General features: G+C 46.9%; 2 protein-coding genes across 2 annotated transcripts in view; one reads left to right on the top strand and one right to left on the bottom strand.

The window, feature by feature from the left end:
• Positions 1-24,235, top strand: part of LOC147646281 (uncharacterized) — a 274,673-nt gene that overhangs the window by 173,577 nt on the left and 76,861 nt on the right. The gene's annotated exons all lie outside the window — the stretch shown is intronic.
• The window catches only part of LOC147646283 (uncharacterized), a 232,039-nt gene that overhangs the window by 155,840 nt on the left and 51,964 nt on the right, over positions 1-24,235 (bottom strand). Inside the window, exons 2-3 of the mRNA XM_086873663.1 lie at positions 12,863-13,433; positions 12,163-12,176 (exon numbers count right to left, since the gene is read on the bottom strand). Coding sequence (XP_086729789.1) covers positions 12,163-12,176; positions 12,863-13,433 — 585 coding nt within the window. The remainder of the gene's footprint in view (positions 1-12,162; positions 12,177-12,862; positions 13,434-24,235) is intronic.

The following is a 24,235-nucleotide window of genomic DNA, read 5'->3' as shown; positions in this document are numbered from 1 at the left end:
GTTCACGTTTACTTCTGTGAAGAGCGGTGAATCGCTGGCAGTCCTCCAATAAAGTTCTACAAATGAAACATAGCAAATGTCATTGGGGTGCAGAGGCATTGGTGAAATTGATGAAACAAAAATTAATCTCAGTACAGATGCTAACAATGGCAAAATCAGTAATGTCAAAATGTGAAATCTGCTTAAAAAACAACTCAGTGACTAGACACAGGCATAGCTAGGGAAGATTAGGATAGGAACAGAATCAGGATGACACTTGGCAAGAAGCCTCTAGTAGAGTGGAATCTGGGTGGGCCCTAGAGTCTTTGCTCGGTCCTATAGCAAACTATCAGAATAAAGAAATGTTGTACAAACTTACAGGTCCGGTAGATAAATTAGCAAGAGTGACCTGAGAAAGATTTAAAGAACTAAACGTACAATTACAATTTACTACTCCTGAAAGAGCATGGAGTGTGTGAGTTTTTTTAAAGGGATGGATTGATCATTGCTGCATCCACACCCCAAATGTGACTGCAGGTGTAGAATATGACATCAATCAATTGCAACAAATAGAGCACGGAGCACAGGAAGAGCAAAAGGATTTGTCTACAAGTTGGTTAGGCAAAATCTTCAAAGGGTTAGGGTGGAATGTGAGTTCATGGATTAAATCTATCATTGAGAGTGCGATCATCTTACTAACTGTATTCTTAGCAATTTGGTTAGTTTACAGCATCTTCAAGGGAGAAATACAGAAGAAAATGTCCTGGAACCAGAAAATAATAAAGGCACTGATGTGAGATCCTCACCCCCACCATCTTCTGGTTCTCCAGTTCGTGACAACATCCAGGACAATGCTTACATCAATCAAGGATTCGAAGAACATCAAGTATAAACTCAGAAACAAAGGACTGTATCAAGTGAAAACATTTGCACTTCTAGTGAAGTAAAAATGCTTTCAAAGGGGGGAATAATAGTAAAAGGTCTTAAAATCTTAGAAAATTCAGGGACTTAGAAATAAAGTTAGGTTTGGCAAGCCTGGGAAAAGTAGGCTATGGGAAATGTTAGGCCTTGTCCTTGCTAAAGATCAGGTGAAACTGCACCTGTGTTAGCAGTATATAATAAATGATACAATTGTTAGATGTGATTAGATATTATTATTGTTTAAAGAAGATGAGGAACAATGTTAGGGGTCTGAGGGGGATCATGAGAAATCCATGCTTGGGTAACATCAATGTATACAATAGAACGATGTTAGTTTAATAATTAATATGTAAATTTTATAATGATAGAGTAGAAAAACATGTTCAACTCAAAACCAAGTCGGGTCAGATTTGGGTATGTGTACCCCTGACACCCAGATCTCTTAATAAAGCACCTGCATATAATCATTCATGATTGTCTGTGCTCCTGAACGCTAACAATTTCATCAGATTTTACTGGAATTTTGTGAGAAATTTGTGGAATTTTGTGGGATATTTTGTAAAATTTTGTGAGATATTGAGGAGATACAGTGAATTTTGTGGGAAATTTTCTGGAATTTTGAGGATTTTTCTAGAATTTTTTGGGATTCTGAGAAGACTTGAAGAGTTTTTTGGTATTTTTCTTGAATTTTGTGGAACACTGTGGAGATTTTGTGGATGCTTCTGGAATTTGGTGGGATTTTTCTTGAATTTTGTGGGGCTTTTCAAGAATTTTGTGATTTTTTTTTCTGGAATTCTGTGTAAATAGGAGGAGATTCTGTGGGATGTTTCTGGAAATTGGTAGGGTTTTGATAAGATTGAGGGTTTTTTTTAATTTTTCTGCAATTTTATGGGATTTTTCTGGAATTTTGTAAAAATTGTGGAGATATTTTGGGATGTTTCTGGAAATGTGTAGGGTTTTGAGAAGTTTTAGGAAATTTTGTGGGTGTTTTCTGCCATTTTGTGAGATTTTAAGGAGACTTGAAGGATTTTGTGGGAGGTTTATAGAATTATTGGGATTTTTATGGAATGTTGTGGGGTTTTTGTGGAATTTTGTGGGATTTTGAGGAGACTTGAGGAATTTTGAGGGATTTTTCTTAGGCTTTGTGGAAATTGGAGCAGATTTTTTTGGATGTTTCTGGAATTCGGTGGGGTTTTGGGACGTTTCAGGGATTTTTGTGGGATTTTTCTGGAATTTCATGTGATCTTTCTGAGCTTTTGTGGGATTTTGATAAAATTTAAATACTTTCGTGGGATTTTTTTTGAATGTTGTGAAATTTTGTGGGATTTTGAGGAGTCTTGAAGAATTTTTGGGGGATTTTTCTGGAATATTGTGGGATTGTTCCTTAAATTTTGTGTGATGCTTCTGGAATTTCATGGGGGTTTTATGGAAGTTTGAAGGATATTGTGGAGACATGAAGAATTTTCAGGCATCTTTCTTAAATTTTGTGGGAATTTGTGGAAATTTTTTGGGATGTTTCTGGAATTCGGTGGGATTTTGAGAAGATTGATGGAATTCTTCGGGGGTTTTTTTTTGAATTTTGTAGGATTTTTTGGAGTTATTCTGGAATTATGAGGAGATTTTGTGGGTTGATTCTGGAATTATTGAGGTTTTTGTGAAATTTTGAAAGATTTTGGGAAGATTTCAAGAATTTTGTGGGCTTTTTCTTAGATTTTGTGGAAATTTGTGGAGATTTTGTGGGATGTTTCAAAAATTTGATTCGGTTTTGAGAAGATTTAAGGACTTATTTTATTTTTTTCTGCAATTTTGAGGGATTTATATGCTATTTTTGGGGATTTTTTTTAATTTTGTGTGATTTTTCAGGAATGTTGTGGGATAATGAAGAGACTTGAAGAATTTTGAGGGATATTTCTGGAATTTTCTTGAAAGTGGAAGAGATCTGTGTGGATGTTTCTGGAATTTTGAGGAAATATTTTGGAATGTTGTGGAAATTGGAAGAGATTTTTTTTATGTTTCTGGAATTTGGTGACATTTTGAAGAATTTTGTGGCACTTTTGTGGAATTTTTGTAGAATTTTGTGGGATTTTGAGAAGACTTGAACAATTTTGTGGGATTTTTCTTAGATTGTGTGGAAATTTGTGGAGATTTTGTGGGATATTTCCAGAATTTGGAGGGGGTATTGTAGAATTTTGAGGGATATTGAGGAAGCATGTAGAATTCCGCGGGATTTTTCTTAGATGTTGTGGAACTTTGTGGAGATTTTGTGGGATGTTTCAAAAATTTGGTAGGGTTATGAGAAGATTTAAGGATTTTTTTGGGTTTTTGCTGCAATTTTGTAGGATTTTTCTGGAATTTTGTGATATATTGAGGAAACTTGATGAATTTTGAGAGATATTTCTAATATTTTCTGTAAATTAGTGGAGATTTTGTGAGATGTTTCTGGAATTTGGTGAAGGGAGAAAATTTAGGTAATTTTGTGGTATTTTTTTCAAATGTTGTCAAACTTCTCTTAAATTTTGTGGAATTTTCTCAAATTTTGAGGGATTTTTGTAGAATTTTGTGGAAATTGTGGAGATTTTGTGGGATGTTTCTGGAATTCAGTAAAGTTTTGAGAAGATTTAGGGAATTTTGTGGTATTTTTTTCTTTAATGTTGTGTGATTTTTTTTAAAATTTTGTGGGATATTGAAGAGATTTTTGTGGAAGTTTCTTGAATTTTGTGTGATTTTTTTTGAATTTTGAAAGATTTCGAAGACTCATGAAAATTTTTTAGGCATTTTTCTTAGATTGTGTGGAAATTTGTGGAGAATTTTGTGGGATATATCTGAAATTTCGTGAGCCTGTGAGAAGATTTAAGGAATTTCTTGCTTTTTTTCTAGAATTTTGTGGGATGTTTCTAGAATTTTTGGGACTTTTTTTGGAATGTTTTGGGGTTTTGTGGATCATTGAGGGATATTGAGGGGACTTGAAGAATTTTGAGGGATTGTTCTAAGGTTTTGTGGAAATTTGTAAAGATTATGTGGGATGATTCTGGAATGTTGTAAGGTTCTGAGAAGATTTAGGAAATTTTGTGGGTGTTTTCTGCCATTTTTTGGGATTTTTCTGGAATTTTGAGGGATGTTTCTGGAATTTTGTGGGTTTTTTTGTAATTTGGGTGATTTTGGAGAGACTTGAAGAATTTTGAGTACATTTTTCTTAGATTTTATGGAAATTAGTGGAGATTTTGTGGGGATAATTCGAGAATTTGGTAGGGTTTTCTGAAGTTTTATGGAATTTTGTGGGATTTTGAGGAGCCTTGATGAATTGTGTGGGATTTTTCTTAGATTGCATGGAAATTTGTGGAGATTTTTGTGGGATATTTCTGGAATGTGGTAAGCTTATGAGAAGATTTTGGGAATTTTGTGGGGTTTTTTCAGGAATTTTGTGTAATGTTTATGGAATTTTGTGGGATTTTGAGGAGACTTGAAGAATTCTGAAAGGTTTTTCTTAGACTGCGTGGAAATTTGTGGAGATTTTATGGGATATTTCTGGAATTTGTTGGGCTTATAAGAAGATCTGGGGAATTTTGTGGATTTTTTTCAGGAATTTTGTGAGGTATTTCTGGATTTCGGTGGGATTTCTTTGGAATGTTATGGAATGGTGAGGAATTTTGTGGGATTCTGAGGAGAGTTGAAGAATTTTGAGGGCCTTTTTCTTAGATTGCGTGGAAATTAGTGGAGATTTTGTAGGGTGTTTCTGGAATTTGGTGGGGTTTTCAGAAGTTTAAGGGAATTTTCTGGAATTTTCTTGTAAAGTTGTGGTAATTTTCTGGAATTTTGTGGGATTTTGAGGATACCTGAAGAATTTAGTGGGATTTTTCTTAGGTTTTGTGGAAGTTTGTGAAGATTATGTGGGATATTTCTGGAATTTGGTAGGGTTTTGAGAAGATTTAGGGAATTTTGTGGGTTTTTTCTGGAATTTTGTGGAATGTTTCTGGAATTTTGTGGGATTTTGAGGAGACTTGAAGACTTTTGAGGGATTTTTCTTAGATTGTGTGGAAACTTGTGGAGATTTTTGTGGGATATTCCTGAAGTTTTGTAAGCTTATGAGAAGATTTTGGGAATTTCGTGGGGTTTTTTTGGAATGTTGTGGTAATTTTCTGGAATTTTGTGGGATTTTGAGGAGCCTTGATGAATTGTGTGGGATTTTTCTTCGATTTTGTGGAAATTGGTGGAGATTTTTGTGGGATATTTCTGGAATTTGGTAGGCTTATGAGAAGATTTTGGGAATTTTGTGGATTTTTTTCTGGAAATTTTGAGGTGTTTCTGGAATTTGGTGGGATTTCTTTGGAATGTTGTGGAATTGTCTGAAATTTTGTGGGATTCTGAGGAGACTTGAAGAACTTTGAGTACATTTTTCTTAGATTGTGTGGAAATTAGTGGAGATTTTGTGGGATGTTTCTGGAATTTGGTAGGGTTATGAGAAGATTTTTGGAATTTGGTGGGATTTTTTTGGAATGTTGTGGTAATTTTCTGGAATTTTGTGGGGTTTTCAGAAGATTTAGGGAATTTTGTTGGATTTTTTTAGAATGTTGTGGCAGTTTTATTGGATTTTGTGGGATTTTGAGGATCCTTGAAGAATTGTGTGGGATTTTCCTTAGATTGTGTGGAAATTTGAGGCGATTTTTGTGGGATATTTCTGGAATTTGGTGGGCTTATGAGAAGATATTGGGGGTTTTGTGGATTTTTTTCTGGAATTTTGTGGGATGTTTCTGGAATTTGGTGGGATTTCTTTGGAATGTTGTGGTAATTTTCTGGAATTTTGTGGGATTTTGAGGAGACCTGAGAGATTTTGTGGGTTGTTTCGAGAATTGTTAGGATTTTTTTTGAATGTTGTGGGGTTTTTGAGTAATTTTGTAGGATATTGAGGAGCCTTGAAGAATTTTGTGGGATTTTTCTTAGGCTTTGTGGAAATTTGTGAAGATTATGTGGGATATTTCTGGAATTTGGTAGGGTTTTGAGAAGATTTAGGGAATTTTGTGGGTTTTTTCTGGAATTTTGTGGAATGTTTCTGGAATTTTGTGGGATTTTGAGGAGACTTGAAGAATTTTGAGGGGTTTTTCTTAGATTGCGTGGAAACTTGTGGAGATTTTTGTGGGCTATTTCTGGAGTTTTGTAAGCTTATGAGAAGATTTTGGGAATTTTGTGGGTTTTTTTCTGGTATTTTGTGGAATGTTTCTGAAATTTTGTGGGATTCTGAGGAGACTTGAAGAATTTTGAGGGGTTTTTCTTAGATTGCGTGGAAACTTGTGGAGATTTTTGTGGGATATTTCTGGAATTTGGTAGGCTTATGAGAAGATTTTGGGAATTTTGTGGATTTTTTTCTGGAATTTTTGAGGTGTTTCTGGAATTTGGTGGGATTTCTTTGGAATGATGTGGAATTGTCTGGAATTCTGTGGGATTCTGAGGAGACTTGAAGAATTTTTAGGGCCTTTTTCTTAGATTGTGTGGAAATTAGTGGAGATTTTGTAGGGTGTTTCTGGAATTTGGTAGGGTTTTCAGAAGATTAAGGGAATTTTCTGAAATTTTCTTGTAAAGTTGTGGTAATTTTCTGGAATTTTGTGGGATTTTGAGGAGCCTTGAAGAATTGTGTGGGATTTCCTTAGATTGTGCGGAAATTAGTGGAGAATTTTGTGGTGATTTTCTGGAATTTTGTGCGGTTTTCAGAAAATTTAGGGAATTTTGTTGTATTTTTTTGGAATGTTGTGGCAGTTTTCTTGGATTTTGTGGGATTTTGAGGAGCCTTGAAGAATTGTGTGGGATTTTTCTTAGATTGTGTGGAAATTTGAGGCGATTTTGTGGGATATTTCTGGAATGTGGTGGGCTTATGAGAAGATATTGGGGGTTTTGTGGAGATTTTCTGGAATTTTGTGGGATGTTTCTGGAATTTGGTGGGATTTCTTTGGAATGTTGTGGAATTGTCTGGAATTTTGTGGGATTCTGAGGAGACTTGAAGAATTGTGTGGGATTTTTCTTAGATTGCGTGGAAATTTGTGGAGATTTTGTGGGGTGTTTCTGGAATTTGGTGGGCTTATGTGAAGATTTTGGGAAATTCGTGCGGGTTTTTTTGCAAGTTTGATGGGGTGTTTCTGGAATTTTGTAGGATTTTGAGGAGCCTTGAAGAATTGTGTGGTATTTTTCTTTGTGCCGAAATTTGTGGAGATTTTTGTGGGATATTTCTAAATTTGGTGGGCTTATGAGAAGATTTGGGGAGTTTTGTGGATTTTTTTCTGGAATTTTGTGGGATGTTTCTGGAATTTGGTGGGATTTCTTTGGAATGTTTTGGAATTGTCTGGAATTTTGTGGGATTCTGAGGAGACTTGAAGAATTTTGAGGGCCTTTTTCTTAGATTGCGTGGAAATTACTGGAGATTTTGTAGGGTGTTTCTGGAATTTGGTGGGGTTTTCAGAAGTTTAAGGGAATTTTCTGGAATTTTTTTGTAAAGTTGTGTTAATTTTCTTGAATTTTGTGGGATTTTGAGGAGACTTGAAGAATTTTTAGGGGTTTTTCTTAGATTGTGTGGAAATTTGTGGAGATTTTGTGGGATGTTTCTGGAATTTGGTAGGCTTCTGAGAAGATTTAGGGAATTTTGTGGATTTTTTCACGAATTTTTTGAGGTGTTTCTGGAATTTGGTGGGATTTCTTTGGAATGTTTTGGAATTGTCTGGAATTTTGTGGGATTCTGAGGAGACTTGAAGAATTTTGAGTACATTTTTCTTAGATTGTGTGGAAATTAGTGGAGATTTTGTGGGATGTTTCTGGAATTTGGTAGGGTTATGAGAAGATTTTTGGAATTTGGTGGGATTTTTTTGGAATGTTGTGGTAATTTTCTGGAATTTTGTGGGATTTTGAGGAGACCTGAAGAATTGTGTGGGATTTTCCTTAGATTGTGCGGAAATAAGTGGAGATTTTTGTGGTGATTTTCTGGAATTTTGTGGGGGTTTCAGAAGATTTAGGGAATTTTGTTGGATTTTTTTCGAATGTTGTGGCAGTTTTCTTGGATTTTGTGGGATTTTGAGGAGCCTTGAAGAATTGTGTGGGATTTTTCTTAGATTGTGTGGAAATTTGAGGCGATTTTGTGGGATGTTTCTGGAATTTGGTGGGCTTATGAGAAGATCTGGGTAATTTTTCTCATTTTTTCTGGACTTTTGTGAGATGTTTCTGGAATTTGGGATTTCTTTGGAATGTTTTGGAATTGTCTGGAATTTTGTGGGATTCTGAGGAGAGTTGAAGAATTTTGAGGGCCTTTTTCTTAGATTGCGTGGAAATTAGTGGAGATTTTTTAGGGTGTTTCTGGAATTTGGTAGGGTTTTCAGAAGTTTAAGGGAATTTTCTGGAATTTTCTTGTAAAGTTGTGGTAATTTTCTTGAATTTTGTGGGATTTTGAGGAGCCTTGAAGAATTGTGTGGGATTTTTCTTAGATTGTGTGGAAATTTTTGGAGATTTTCGTGGGATATTTCTGGAATTTGGTGGGCTTATGAGAAGATTTTGGGAATTTTGTGGATTATTCAGGAATTTTTGAGGTGTTTCTGGAATTTGGTGGGATTTTTTTGGACTGTTGTGGAATTGTCTGGAATTTTGTGGGATTTTGAGGAGAGCTGAGAGATTTTGTGGGTTGTTTCTATTATTGTTAGGATTTTTTTTAAATGTTGTGGGGTTTTTGAGGAATTTTGTAGGATATGGAGAAGCCCTGAAGAATTTTGTGGGATTTTTCTTAGGCTTTGTGGAAATTTGTGAAGATTAAGTGGGATATTTCTGGAATTTGGTAGGGTTTTGAGAAGATTTAGGGAATTTTGTGGGTTTTTTCTGGAATATTGTGGAACGTTTCTGGAATTTTGTGGGATTCTAAGGAGACTTGAAGAATTTTGTGGGATTTTTCTTAGATTGTGTGGAAATTAGTGGAGATTTTGTGGGATGTTTCTAGAAATTGGTAGGGTTATGAGAAGATTTTTGGAATTTGGTGGGATTTTTTTTGGAATGTTGTGGCAGTTTTCTTGGATTTTGTGGGATTTTGAGGAGCCTTGAAGAATTGTGTGGGATTTTTCTTAGATTTTGTGGAATTTTGTGGTGATTTTCTGGAATTTGGTGGGGTTTTCAGAAGATTTAGGGAATTTTGTTGGATTTTTTTTGAATGTTGTGGCAGTTTTCTTGGATTTTGTGGGATTTTGAGGAGCCTTGAAGAATTGTGTGGGATTTTTGTTAGAAGGTGTGGAAACTTGTGGAGATTTTGTGGGATATTTCTGGAGTTTGGTAGGCTTATGAGAAGATCTGGGTAATTTTGCTCTTTTTTTCTGGAATTTTGTGGGATGTTTCCGGAATTTGGTGGGATTTCCTTGGAATGTTGGAATTGTCTGGAATTTTGTGGGATTCTGAGGAGACTTGAAGGAATTTGTGGGATGTTTCTGGAATTTTTAGGATTTTTTTGGAATGTTGTGGAGTTTCTGTGGAATTTTCTGGCATATTGAGGAGACTTGAAGAACTTTGAGGGATCTTTCTTAGGTTTAGTGGAAATTTGTAAAGATTGTGTGGGATGTATCTGGAATTTGGTGGGCTTATGAGAAGATTTTGGGGACTTCGTGGGGTGTTTTTTTGTAAGTTTGTGAGGTGTTTCTGGAATTTGGTGGGATTGTTTTGGAATGTTGTGGTAATTTTCTGGAATTTTGTGGGATTTTGAGGAGCCTTGAAGAATTGTGTGGGATTTTTCTTAGATTGTGTGGAAATTTGAGGCGATTTTGTGGGATATTTCTGGAATTTGGTAGGGTTATGAGAAGATTTTGGGAATTTTGTGGATTTTTTTCTGGAATTTTGTGGGAAGTTTCTGGAGATTGGTGGGATTTCTTTGGAATGTTGTGGAATTGTCTGAAATTTTGTGGGATTCTGAGGAGACTTGAAGAATTTTGAGTACATTTTTCTTAGATTGCGTGGAAATTAGTGGAGATTTTGTGGGATGTTTCTGGAATTTGGTAGGGTTATGAGAAGATTTTTGGAATTTGGTGGGAATTTTTTGGAATGTTGTGGTAATTTTCTGGAATTTTGTGGGATTTTGAGGAGCCTTGAAGAATTGGGTGGGATTTTCCTTAGATTGTGTGGAAATTTGTGGAGATTTTTCTGGGATGTTTCTAGAATTTGGTGGGCTTATGAGAAGATTTTAGGAAATTTGTGCGGGTTTTTTTGCAAGTTTGTGGGGTGTTTCTGGAATTTTGTGGGATTTTGAGGAGCCTTGAAGAATTGTGTGGGATTTTTCTTTGTGCGGAAATTTTTGGAGATTTTTGTGGGATATTTCTGGAATTTGGTAAGCTTATGAGAAGATTTAGGGAATTTTGTGGATTTTTTTCTGGAATTTTGTGAGGTTTTTCTGGAATTTTGTGGGATTTTGAGGAGTCTTGAAGAGTTTTGATGGGTTTTTCTTAGATTGTGCGGAAATTTTTGGAGATTATGTGGGATGCTTCTGGAATTTGGTAGAGTTTTGAGAAGATTTAGGAAATTTTGTGGGTGTTTTCTGCCATTTTTTGGGATTTTTCTGGAATTTTGAGGGATGTTTCTGAAATTTTGTGATGTTTTTGTGTAATTTGGATGATTGTCCTGGTTTAGGGTAAATTTGGGAGAAAACCTCCAGTGGGTTCCCCCCGGGAAGCAAACCCACGTGGCCCCTTTCTCCCACCCCCATCCAGTTCGGGAAGAGATTTCTCTAAGAGGAGTGGAAAAAACCTGTTTATTTCCCAGGCACAGCACTACCCAGCACAAAAATGAATGATATCAAATTACAAAACCTCTCGCCCTTCAGCAGAGATGAGGAACTTCAGAGGGTCTCTTTCCTGGGGGTGTTGGCTCTGTTATCAGTCCCTCTGGCGCTGGAAAATGCCGCTGCCCAGGCTGGGCTCCCGGTAGTCCAGGGGTGCTCCCGGTGCTCCCCCGAGTCCCCAGTCCAGAGCAGGTTCGATTCGTTTCAGAAAAAGGGAAAGAAAACAGTCCAGGAAGACCTCTCTGCTCCGGCTAGCTGGAAAGCCAAGGCGATCTGTGTCTTGTTGTCTGTCTGTGCTGTAGTCAAAACTCCCGATGCGGGGGGAGCAAGTGCAGTCTGATAACAGACTTGGTGCTTCTTTTCCACTCACTTTTACTCTCAGATGGAATTTTAAGAATACAGAACCTGTGTCTGGGTTAGGTGGACGAATGGGGATACAATTTAACATCATAATCAACCCAGGACACACGCCCACTGTGCTTTCCAGCTGCTTTGCTCCAGCTCCCCCCAGATCACCACGAATTCCACTGAACTGAAACAAATCCAAATCCTCGTGGGTCGGGACAAGGGCAGGGAGAGGTCACTCAGGGATCACCATCAGGGGCACAACAGCCCGACATGGGGAAATGCACTGAATTTAGGACTGAGCAAATCAGACCAGGAGAATGAGGATTAAAATCAATCTTGAGAAACACCTCCTCCTGCTCCTGAACTTTTCTGTCCGGGCCGCAGCTCGCGGGGCACAGAGAGGGGCCCGGCCGTGTCCCTGCAAACCTCCCTGGGAATCACCCCAGAGCCCTCAGCCTTCCTTGTGCCCATCCCCGGGGCCCCTTGTCCCTCCCAATGGCTCCCGTGGCTCTCCCAGTCCATCCCAGCCTCTCCCAGTCCATCCCAGCCTCTCCCAGTCCATCCCAGTCACTCCCAGTGACCCCGCCTGTCCATCTCGCCCCTCCGTGCATCTCTCGCCCCTCAGCCAATCAGAGCGCGTCTCTCTGATGACTCATCAGTTGCCGGGCAGATCCACAGAGCCGAGAGCCCCGCGCTGGACTCGGCCGCCCAGTGCCGCGCACTTCATTCCCAGTCCCTCCCAGTGCCACCACAGTCCCGCCCAGTGCCACCACAGTCCCTCCCAGTGCCACCACAGTCCCGCCCAGTGCCACCACAGTCCCGCCCAGTGCCACCACAGTCCCTCCCAGTGACACCACAGTCCCGCCCAGTGCCAACACAGTCCCGCCCACTCCTTTTTAGCCATTCCCAGTCTATTCCTAATTCATTCTCACTTCACTCCCAGACCTCTATGCCCTCATCCAGTGTCCCAGTATCCACTCTCATCTCTTTCAGTGCCATCCCAGTCCCTGCCAGTCCATTCCCAGCCCCTCTCAATGCCACACAACTCGTCTCCCATCTCTCCCAGTGCCCATCCCAGCGTGTCCATCTCGCTGGTGCCCTCCAGCTCCCAGCCCGGCCCCGGCCGTCTGCTCTGCTCCCTGATGGATTTCTCCCCTGCCCACATCCAGCTGAGCTGCTCCCAGGGCCAGCAGCAGCTCTCGGGCCACGTGCTGGCCACTGCCGTGCTCCCCAGCGGGGACTGGAGCCAGCAGCTCCTGGTGCTGCTGGAAACCGCCCCCGGCAATGCGGGCTCAGCTCCAGCTGCCAGGGGCCACCTGCAGCAAGATGCTGATGGGGATTGGGGGCTCCATGTTGGGTTTAGTCTTTCTGGCACTGGGGCTTGGCTTCTACCTGAACAAGAATGTGAGACGGGGTCCCTAGGTTTGGATATCCCCTCTCCTAGAGTGTGTGTCTTCCTTCAGGGCCCCCAAGCCCAGTGTCACACCCTTTTCTCTGCCCACACAGCTCCTGAGGCAGCGACAAAAGTTTCTCTAGGATTGAAAGTCAAAAAATCCACTCTCCTCAAGGAATTCCCATTGTTGGTCTGTGTCCTGATGGACTTCATTCTCCTGCTTTCATCCAGGTGCCCACAGGGAGCCAGGAAGATGTGGAGCCTCCCAGCCAGGTGTCTTCCCAACACAGATCACCAGGACCACAGATCACCAGGGCTCTGCCCAACGGGGGTCACTGGGGATCATCCAACGCCCATCCTCCCATGGGGGATGGAGCTGGAGCAGCGCACAAAGCTCTTCCTGCACTCGGGGCACTCGCAGGGCTTCCCTTACTGGTGCCTACGTTGGTGTTGGGTCAAGTGAGAGCTCTGTGAGAAGCTCTTCCCACACTGGGGACACTCGTAGGGCCTCTCCCCAGTGTGGATGCGCCGGTGGACGGTGAGGTTGCCGTTGCGGTTGAAGCCCTTCCCGCAGTCGGGGCAGCGGAAGGGCCTCTCGTCTGTGTGAATCCGCTCATGTACGAGGACATCGGAGCTGGTCTGAAACCTCTTCCCACACTGGGGACACTCGTAGGGCCTCTCCCCAGTGTGGATGAGCTGGTGTGCCCTCAGATTTGAGCTCCACCCAAAGCTCTTCCCACATTCCAAGCAGGTGTAGGGCCGTTCCCCAGTGTGGATCACCTGGTGTCTCATCAGTTCAGAGACATCTCTGAAGCTCTTCCCACATTTCCCACACTCATAGGGCCGTTCCCCAGTGTGGATCATCTGGTGATTCCGCAGGCTGAAGCTCTGGCTGAAGCTCTTCCCACATTCCCCACACCCATAGGGCTTTTCACCAGTGTGGGTCACCTGGTGCCGGATCAGCTCAGAGCTCCACCTGAAGCCCTTCCCACATTCCAAGCACTTGTGGGGCTTCTCCCCCAGCTCTGAGCTCCGGCTGGATCTCTGGCTGTGTTCCTGGCACTGGGGGGATCTTTCCTCCTCGCAGCTCCCTGGGCTGGGTTTGCAGCCCTTCCTTGTGTGGCATCTCCAGGGCTTTTCCTCCTCCGCCTCCATCTCAACACAGTTTGGGAAAGAAAATTCCTGGTTAGGAGGAAAAAAAGAGAAGAGACCGCCTTGGACTGGGGGTTCCTCCATGCCCAAGGTCATCTCAGAAAGTCACTGGGCATCTTGTGTCTGTAACAAACCAAAACACCAAGATTCAGCCCAAACATCCTCCAAACATCAAAACGAAGATCAAGAACTACCCAAACATCAAATTCAGGCAAAACCCACTCCAGAATACAAAGATTCAGCCCCTGCAAAAAAGCAAACCAGCAACATTTAGCCCAATAAATCTCAGAAACACCAAGATTCAGCCCAGCGAAAATCATGGATCACCCTCTCCAGTCACCTGCTGACTGTGGGCAGGGCAACACTCCTGGGACTGCACATACAGGGAGGGAGGAACCTTGTGCTGCTTCCTCTTCCTGCTCTTCCTCCTCCGTGTCCCTACTCTTCCTCACACTCCACTTCCTCCTACTTCTCCTTCTCCCTCACAAGTCCACCTTCTCATCCCATGTGCATCCTATGCCCGTTTTGTTCCTCAACCCTGCTCCTCCTTCCCTTCTCCTCCTGTCCCCAGACCCAGCACCCACTGCCGCCTCCCTCTTCCCCCCCAGTCCCACAGCATCCCACCGCAGGGGCACGGATGCAGCTGGGCCAGCTCGGCCTGGGGCAGCGCTGGGCTCTCGGCCGCTTCCGCCCGCACTCGCTCCCCACTGCAGCCGCTCCCGCCACCACAGCGCGGGGGGGCCCGGCCTTGGCGCTCCCCCCTCCCACCTCCCCAAATTCCCCTCAAGGAGGGCGCCAAGGCCCGGGGAGGCACAGGTGGGATCCAGGTAAGACCACTGAGGGAAGAAAATGGAATGTTAGAAGGGCATCCTGGACAAAGGGATGATGACCCCAAAATATCTCTCAAGGGTCCCTTGGGAGCATGTGGAGGTCGTTTGCACATTCTCCCAGAGGGAATTAAGGACATGGACACCCAGGGGGGCAAGAAGGGAAGTCCAGAAGGGATTTAGACAACAGGGGATGGATGGTGTTGGTGTGCTGGGAAGGGATTGGCTGAAGGGGAGTGTGCAGGAATGTGCTTAAGGCAAGAAGCAGCAGGAGGAATCTATGGGGTAAGAAAAAGGATGATGGAAAAGAGGAGGAAGAAAAAAATACTGAGGACTGGGATGTTTTTCAGACGGGTCTTATCCTCAGAATTTGCCAGCTGACTCAGATCCTTTGTATCCCAGTTTTGGAGGACAGGAAAACAAGGAGGTGAGGATTTCAGGGGGTTTCTCTGAGCTGGGAGCGGCAGGAGCGGGCGCAGAGCTGCGGCACCAGGAGCACGGGCTGGGGGCCTGTGGGGAGCTGTGGGGCCGGGCCGGGGCTGTGGGGCAGCCGGGGCTCAGCGCCGGGCGCTGCCTGAGCCCAGCACCCCCCGGGCAGGGCCGGCAGTGGCCCCCGGCCCCCAGGAGGCTGCGGGACGCCCCGGCCGCTGCCCGGCCCCGTGGAGCTGCCGGCCCTGCCCGCCGGGGGGGCCGCCTTTGGACACTGCGGCAGGACAGGGACCGGCTCTGGGATACGGGCTGGGGAGGGGAGCCTCAGCACAGCCAGCACGAGGAAGGAACAGCTCACAAATGGCGATTAGACCTGCAAGGATCAAGATCAAATATCTGGCAGAGCCATGGCCGAAGTGAACCCACAAGTGTGGGCAGCCCCAGGGAAATTGGCAAAATTAGATATGGAGCCTCTCCACATTTCCCTGAAGCAACCAGGACAAGAGGTGTCGAAAAGCAATCCCCTGTTCCAAGGGAGGGAAGGAAGGGCTCACAGCCTGTCTGGGAGTCCTGCTCAAGGCACGGCTTGGGCAGCCAGGGATGGCTCCCTAGAATGCTCCTATCCTGCCAAACAAGAAATCCAATGGAATCCACAGAATGCTGCAGGACCCAAGAAGAAGAAATGAGATGATGAAACTGAGGCACCCCACACTCTCAGATCCTTACACCAGCCTCAACCAGGTGCCCTCCTCACACTGCTGCCATTCACAACTTGATGCAAAAGATGCTTTCTGGGGATCTGCCCACTTCCAGAGGATGCAAACACAATTCTGCCTTGGGCTGGCAACAAGAGCTAGAAGGGAAAATGCTCAAGACATGGACGGTCCTTCTGCAGGGATGCACGGAAGCACCGGCCTGATTGGGGCAAGCCTTGCAGGAAATATCAAAGGAATTGACCTCACCCCCAGGGACTGGCTTAATGCAGGATGTGGATGACTTGATCCAGTCAGGAGGACAAGGAGAAGAGGTAGAGGAAGCCTCTGTGAAATGGCTTCATTTTCAGGCTAAAAAGCAGCATTGAGTATCTGAAAAAAAAGAAATGGCAAATGGTAGAGAAAATGGTTAAATATTTTGGACCTATGTTGATGGAAGTTTTGTCTTGTATTGACCCTGAGAGGGTTCAGGGAATCTCAGAAATAATGTGACCCTGGACTAAAATGGAGCTGGAACAATTCCTACAATTAACAGGGAATTGCAGGAGCTGGACTGAGGATTCTCTTTTCTAGGCAGAACATTGTGTGACTTCTTTAGCCCCAGATAGTCTCAATGTTATGGTGTAGATATAAGAAAGAGAACAAAACTTAACAAAACGAAAAAAATAAAATGATTGATGCCCCAGCCATGGCTCTTCCAGACTCAGAAATCTGAATTGGAAGGGAATATTAAACAGGCCACCCCTGAGCCTGCACTGAAGGCAACGCAGCAGCAGCCAGGGCTCCCCAGCGGGGGAAGCCCCTGCGCCTGCCCACAGATCCTCTGCTCAAATCCTCGGCCTGGCCACCCTCCTTTGCCATCTCCAGCCACTGCGGGACAATCCTTGCTCTCACTCTTGCAGCTTCAGGCCTTTCTGTGCCTGCCCTCGCCACAGCTGCTGGGGAAGGCACTGGGACAATTCCACTCTGCCTCTCAATTACACTCACACTCTGCCCTGCCTGGGATTAGCTGCTGGCAAAATAGACCAACTTGAAAATGGCTTCAAATCCTATTTCTCTAAAGGGACTTGGTTTGCCTTTGCCTTGGGGAAAGGAATTTTAATCTTTCTTTTAAAGGAATTTTAATGTTTCTTTTCCACCACTCAGCAGAGATGAAATTAACATCTCAACAGACTGGGAATAGCCCAAAAGATTCCCCCCAAGATAACGACCATCAACAAAACATCAACACCCAGCAGCAAACATCAACCAACACCTGCCCCAGACACTGCCCCAGGCACAGCTGGAGACACCTGGTCTGGAAAAGGCTGAGCAGGAAATCCAGGAGTGCCCACCTAATTCCCATCACAGGCACAGAAATCCGGCTGCAACAGGAAACCAAATCCTAACAACTCCACACCTTCAAACCAATGAACATTAAACCAATGGATTTCTATGGGGTCAGAGTGTATGAATTTAGGAAAAATCTAGTCAAACTCATGTGTCATGGAATGATTTTCTCTGCACACCCAGCCTAAGTGTGGATTTAATGATTTCTGTTGCACATCCTGGCCAGAATCAGGTTGTGCCTTGACTCTCTAGCACTAAAGACATTGCGGGAGAGTTTTTGATTTTCCCAAAGTTTCAGTGAAAGGATTACACCATTAGAATTTTTTTTTTGTAATAATCTTGATTTTATATTGTCAGTTCAGTTTGGGCCAAGGTAGGGAGAATCAATTTTTAGGCCGAGAGAGAAGTAGGAAAAATTCGATTGCCTTGAAAATTTTTTGGGAATGTTTGTGCTTGGCTCATAGTTATAGCAAAAATTCTGTATGGGTTTTTGCATGTTCACTTTTAGGCTGTTTCTGAAAAACTAGAAGAGGTTTAAAGGTGACCCTTTATCTCATAAACACTTATTAGAGTACTGTAAAATAAAATAAACCAAAACAAAACACAAACACATTGTGAGGCTGGCACATGTGAGTCATCCCATGTCTGCCCTGGAAGAGAAGCTTTGTTCCAGGCAGCCAGGAGAGGAGCTTTAGAAATGCAAATTAACACTGATGGCCCAAAGCCTGCACAATGGCCCAGGGGCTTCCTGCCTGCAAGAGGAATTGGACTGATTCCCTCTGCCCCTCAGCCCAAGCTCTGCCTGCTTGCACAGATGGAATTTGCACAGCTAAAGGCACAGCCCATTGTGAGGATATCTGACTCTGCAGCAGAAATTGGTTCAGCTGCAAAGGAAAACAGAAAATGGAGAATGTTGTGAAAACTTCACTAAAACAAGTGGGGGAGAATCATCCCTGTCCCCACTCCAACATGTGCTGTCTCTGTCTATGTTATATAGGGTGTATCAGACCACTGAGGTTTATTTGCTACCACAAGTTCAGGGAAACCAGTTGGGAATCCAAGTACGTGATGATTTAATGAGAGAAAAGCTGACAATTGATGCAGCCCTGGCTGGAGGGAGCACCCAAAAAAGGGGAAAAGATGAACAGCCACCCGAACAAATCCTGCAACACCATGGACCAGACCCTGGGAACCCTGATAAATTCATAGCAGGTACCAGAGAAAGCATTTCTCATTTCAATGGCATAATTAGATTACAGGATGCCATTGAAATAACACCCAACCACACAGCTCCAGCTCCTGACCTTCCCCCCAACCAATCCACTCAGATGAGGAACACAACATTTCACCATGGGATGGGATCAGATTACGTTTTAGCAGAAAAAGGAGAGGTTTGGGAAAAGTTAAAAGATTCAAACTGGTGATGGCAAACAGATCAGCAAGGAAAAGGTGCAGAAACAGATAACAAAGGAAATAGCAAAGCAGCTCAGGTACTTGTTCAAACGTGGAAAGGATAGGAATGGGACACAGTTTTATGGTTCCCTGGCAGACCACGGGTTAAACAAATGCTGTTTCTCCTCTCATGTGCTACAGCAACTCTCATCTTTTTACCATGCACCACACCTTGCTGAGTGCAGCTCATTCAGCAGCTGAGCAAGGGGATGCAGGTGGCAGCCAGGCCTCCTGAGCCACAAACAGCTACAAAAGGACAGAGAATGAGGGCACTGACAGCAACCCCAAAAACAAAGAACACCCAGGAAGAAAAAACAGAGGCAGTGAGTGAATCTGCTTGGAGATGGGGCCAGGGACTTACACATAAGGAAGCAATGGGAGAAATCACCAGTTTCAGAAAATGTTACTAATTGACAAGGACTGCTGCTCAAACCAAGTCCCGATACATTCCTGAACTTCCAGAAGATCAAACACTTCACAGAGCCAGGAATATCGGATGTTATACAAAAAGGACATGCAGCAGGCGGATCGGGAAGGCTGAACCTTCCAAGCACCTCGGCCAGTGTTGGGCAAAGGGACAGGGACATGCGGCCGGGAAAATGAGGACAAAAACGAGGCCGCGTCCTCCAACAACTGGAGAGAGCGCACGGCAAATGCCACATGGCCTCTCCCTTTGGGCAGCAATAAAGTCACTTGCACACCGCTCCTCTGGCTCCTTGGGCCACACAAACCTCTGGCGCCGGGAATTTTCCCGCCCGGCCCCGGGCCCAGCGCAGCCACCTCCGGCCTCCCGACACGAAGCGGGACGAGCCAGCGCTGCTCCGCCACCGCCTCCTGCCGAGGCCCCAGCGGCAAGGAGACCGCGGGCAGCCGCTCCCGCAGCGCCCTCAGCCCAGGGCCAACACGGGCCGGCCACGGCACAAGCCACCCGCCACAGCCCCCTGCCGCCCCCTCCCGGGCCCGCAGCGAGCCCCGAGCCCCCGCAGAACCGAGCGCGGCTCCCACCTGCGATGGCCGGGGCCGCCTCCGAGCTCCGCCGCCGCCTCACCGGGCTCCGGCCGCTGCTGCCGCCGCTGCCGGGCCCGCACAGACGCTCCGGCAATGGCGGCTCTCCTGCCCCACGGCCGCGCTGGGGGCGCCAGCGGGGCCGGGCTTGTGCCCGCTCTGCCCAATCAGCGCGCGCCAGAACCACGAGTGACGCCAGAGCCAATCGCAGCCAGCGGCGGGCTCTGCACACGGCACGGCCTCGCCTGCCTTGGGCTGATCTCGGCCATTTCTCGGCCCCCTGGGCTGAGGAGCGGCCCCGGCGCTGGGCCCGGCCCGGGCAGGAGGCCAAGGAAGCACCGCTGCGCTGAAGCGCCGGGAGCTCGGGGTGCCCGGGAGCTGAGGGCGCTGCGAGCTGGGGGTGAGTCCGGGATGGAGCAGGGCATGCCGGAGCGAGGCCAAAACTCTGTGACTCTCCTTCCTGTCCCGGGCGGGGAGCAGAACACTCAAGGAAAGGCTCGGGGGTCGGGATGAGGGTGGGGACAGTTCAATCCTTGGTCACGGGCACAGCACACCTGACTTGGGGAAATTAAATTAAATTTATTATCAAACGTGTCAGAACAAGAAAACGAGAAACAAAGTAATTCTTACGAAAATCCATCTTTCCCCCCAGCTGTCCCTCCTTCCCGGGCTTAACTTTGTGCCCCTCTCCGTCCCCCTCCCCGCCCAGAGGCACAGGGATGGGGGTCACAGTCAGGTCATGTCACTGCCTCCCCCTGAGGGCCAGGAATCCTTGTCCTGCTGCAGCCTGGGGTCCCTCGAAGGGGACAGAGTCCCTCAGGACCAGGCTGCTCCAGCGGGGATGGCCAGGGGGATCCCCGAGTCCGGCCAGGAGCCACTTGCATGGCTGTGCAGGGGCTTCTGCCGGGCTCGGGGCCTCTCTCAGGCACCCCCTGCTCCGGCCCGGCCTCACTGCCCCCCTCACCCCCCATGCAGCGAGTGCCGGGGCAGGGAGATGCACGATTTTCACGGGGCTGAATCTCGGTGTATCTGAGCTTTATTGGGCTAAATGTTGGTGCTTTGTTTTTTTGTGGGGGCTGAATCTTTCTATTTTCGGAGGATATCAGCATTTTGGTGTTTTGGAAGTTTTTGATCTCTTTTGATGTTTGGAGGATGTTGGTGCTGAATCTTGGTGTCCTGGAGGTTCTTTCAGACACAAGATGCCCAGTGACTTCCTGAGAGCACCTTGGGCAAGGAGGTACCCCCAGCCCAAAGTGCTCTTCCCTTGTTTTTTCCCCCAAACCAGGATTTTTCATTCCTAAGCCGTGGCTGGATGGAGGAGGTGGAAAAGCCCTGGAGAAGCCGCATGAGAAGGGTCTGCAAACCCAGCCCAGGGAGCTGCGAGGAGGAAAGATCCCCCCTATACCAGGAACATGGCCAGAGATCCAGCCAGAGCTCAGAGCTGGGGGAGAAGCCTCATGGTGGGGAGAAGCCCTGCAACTGCTTGGAATGTGGGAAGGGTTTCAGGTACAGGTGCGAGCTGATCCAGGAGCAGGTGATTCACACTGGGGAAAAGCCCTACAAGTGTGGGGAATGTGGGATGAGCTTCAGCTACATCTCCTACCTGAGGGAACACCAGAGGATCCACACTGGGGAAAAGCCCTACGAGTGTGGAAAATGTGGGAAGTGCTTCAGCAAGAGGTCCAACCTGAGGGCACACCAGGTGATCCACACTGGGGAACGGCCCTACACCTGCTTGGAATGTGGGAAAAGCTTTGGGTGGAGCTCTGACCTGAGAAAACACCAGTTCATCCACACTGGGGAGAGGCCCTATGAGTGTCCCGAGTGTGGGAAGAGGTTTCAGTGCAGCTCCAGTGTCATCAGACATGAGCGGATTCACACAGACGAGAGGCCCTTCCGCTGCCCCGACTGCGGGAAGAGCTTCAACCGCAACTCCACCCTCACTCTCCACCGGCGCACCCACACTGGGGAGAGGCCCTACGAGTGTCCCCAGTGTGGGAAGAGCTTCTCACAGAGCTCAGCCTTGACCCAACACCAACGGAGGCACCAGTAAGGGAAGCCCTGCGAGTGCCCCGAGTGCGGGAAGAGCTTCGTGCGCTGCTCCAGCTCCATCCCCCATGGGAGGATGGGCGTTGGATGATCCCCAGTGACCCCCGTTGGGCAGAGCCCTGGTGATCCGTGGTCCTGGTGATGCGTGTTGGGAAGACACCTGGCTGGGAGGCTCCACATCTTCCTGGCTCCCTGTGGGCACCTGGATGAAAGCAGGGGAATGAAAATCCATCAGGACACAGACCAACAATGGGAATTCCTTGAGGAGACTGGATTTGTTGACTTTCAATCCTAGAGAACCTTTTGTCGCTGCCTCAGGAGCTCTGTTGGCAGAGAAAAGGGGGTGACACCGGGCATGGGGGCCCTGAGGGAACACACATGCTTTGGGGGAGGGACCCCGTCTCACATTCTTGCTCAGGTAGATGCTGAGCCCCAGAACCAGGAAGACGAAACCCAACATGGAGACTCCAATCTCCGTCAGCATCTTACTGCAGGTGGCATTTCATGGCGTCCCTGGGGCAACTGCAGAGGGCAGGACCCCCAAAACCTCTCACAGACCCCACAGGTACCTCAAAGGACCCTCTCAGTCTCCCCCAGCCTGCCCAGGACCCTCTGGAACCTCCTTTGGACTAACTAATTTTAAAAAATTAGGTATTTTAGAAAATTTGGAGATCTCAGCTAGAGATAGGCCTTGCTGGAGCTAGTTAGAGTTAATGATGAAGTGAGAAGCAGGATTTGAGATAATGAATCTCAGACTTAGGTAAAAAATTACTTGTCACTGTATGTTTGTTTAGAGGTGCTTATAATGAGAAAAGAGAAACTGATAAACGGGTTCAGGAAGATCACAGACCTTACATCTGGAAACCCATTTAAAAGTCACAAGGGAGGAAATTGGAGTTGTACCAAATGTCATTTGTAATGTCAACCATTGTAAAGGTAGAAAGTTGAGAGTGAGGAAGAGCGGTTTTCCTTCATCTCCTGATGACCCCTCCTCACCAAAACGACCCCCTCCTCAAATTGGGAAGCCAACCACGCAGTTGTAATGACATTTTAAACTGATTACAGTGCATTTTAATCCAAAGTGGGGAATGGGAAGTGTTAGCATTATGCATATGTATTAGTATTAATATGTATTAGTATTTTGGATATTCAAGACTTTTGTAAATAAATAGACACTGGAATCTTTTGTCAGCTTGCAGTGCGTATTAAGGGGTGACTCCCGCCCTCGCCCAGTGCTGTGATTAAACATCCACTTTGTAACTTTAAACTGTTGGAGAGGTTTTTGTCCATTAACAGATTGATGTTGATACTGGATCAATATCGCTATTTTGGTAAATCACTGCCAGTCTCTTCCCAGCCTCCCCAGGACCCAGCAGAGCCCCTCCTGTTCCTCTCAGGATCCCACAGCCCCGTCCCAATTTCCCCCCACTGCCCCAGGACCCCCAAACCCTCTCCCAGTCCCTTCCCAGCCCCACCAGGACTCATCAAGACTCCTCCCAGTCTCTTCCCAGCACAACCAACCTCATCCCAATCCCTGCTTTCCAATGCCCAATCTCCTTCCAGCCCCTCCAGGCTCACTCAAATCCCTCCCAGTGACACCCAGCACCCCCAAACTCCCTCCCAGTGTCCACCAGGACCCCCAGAACCCCATCCCATCCTCCCCAATATCCTTCAAACCCCTTCCCAGCCATCCTAAGCACCTCAATCCCTTCTCCAGTTTAAACCAGTCTGTCTCAAACTCCCTCCCAGTTCCTCCCAGCACAGCCCAGTCCCCCTCTGGGCCCCCCCAGTGCCTCCCCCGCTGCCCCCGGCGCTGTGGGGGCCGGGCCGTGCCCCAGTGCCGGCTCAGGGGGTGCTCCAGGCTGCCGTGCTCCACCTGGCAGCTGGAGCTGAGCCCGCATTGCCGGGGGCGGTTTCCAGCAGCACCAGGAGCTGCTGGCTCCAGTCCCCGCTGGGGAGCACGGCAGTGGCCAGCACGTGGCCCGAGAGCTGCTGCTGGCCCTGGGAGCAGCTCAGCTGGATGTGGGCAGGGGAGAAATCCATCCGGGAGCAGAGCAGGCGGCCGGGGCCGGGCTGGGAGCTGGAGGGCACCAGCGAGATGGACACGCTGGGATGGGCACTGGGAGAGAGTGGAGAGGAGTGGTGTGGCATTGGGAGGGACTGGGAATGGACTGGCAGGGACTGGGATGGCACTGAAAGAGATGAGAGTGGATACTGGGACACTGGATGAGGGCGTGGAAGTCTGGGAGTGAAGTGAGAATGAATTAGGAATAGACTGGGAATGGCTAAAAAGGAGTGGGCGGGACTGTGGTGGCACTGCAAGGGACTGCGGTGGCACTGGGCGGGACTGTGGTGGCACTGGACGGGACTGTGGTGGCACTGGGCGGGACTGTGGTGGCACTGGGAGGGACTGTGGTGGCACTGGGCGGGACTGTGGTGGCACTGGGACGGACTGTGGTGGCACTGGGCGGGACTGTGGTGGCACTGGGCGGGACTGTGGTGGCACTGGGAGGGACTGTGGTGGCACTGGGAGGGACTGTGTGGCACTGGGAGGGACTGGGAATGAAGTGCGCGGCACTGGGCGGCCGAGTCCAGCGCGGGGCTCTCGGCTCTGTGGATCTGCCCGGCAACTGATGAGTCATCAGAGAAACGCGCTCTGATTGGCTGAGGGGCGGCAGATCCATGGCGGGGCGAGATGGACAGGCGGGGTCACTGGGAGAGACTGGGATGGACTGGGAGAGCCACGGGAGCCATTGGGAGGGACAAGGGGCCCCGGGGATGGGCACAAGGAAGGCTGAGGGCTCTGGGGTGATTCCTGGGGAGGTTTGGAGGGACACGGCCGGGCCCCTCTCTGTGCCCC

This window comes from Cyanistes caeruleus, unplaced genomic scaffold (assembly GCF_971803275.1).
Source record: "Cyanistes caeruleus unplaced genomic scaffold, bCyaCae1.hap1.1 HAP1_SCAFFOLD_103, whole genome shotgun sequence".
Classification (NCBI taxonomy): domain Eukaryota; kingdom Metazoa; phylum Chordata; class Aves; order Passeriformes; family Paridae; genus Cyanistes; species Cyanistes caeruleus.
This window is presented reverse-complemented; position numbering and strand designations above follow the sequence as displayed.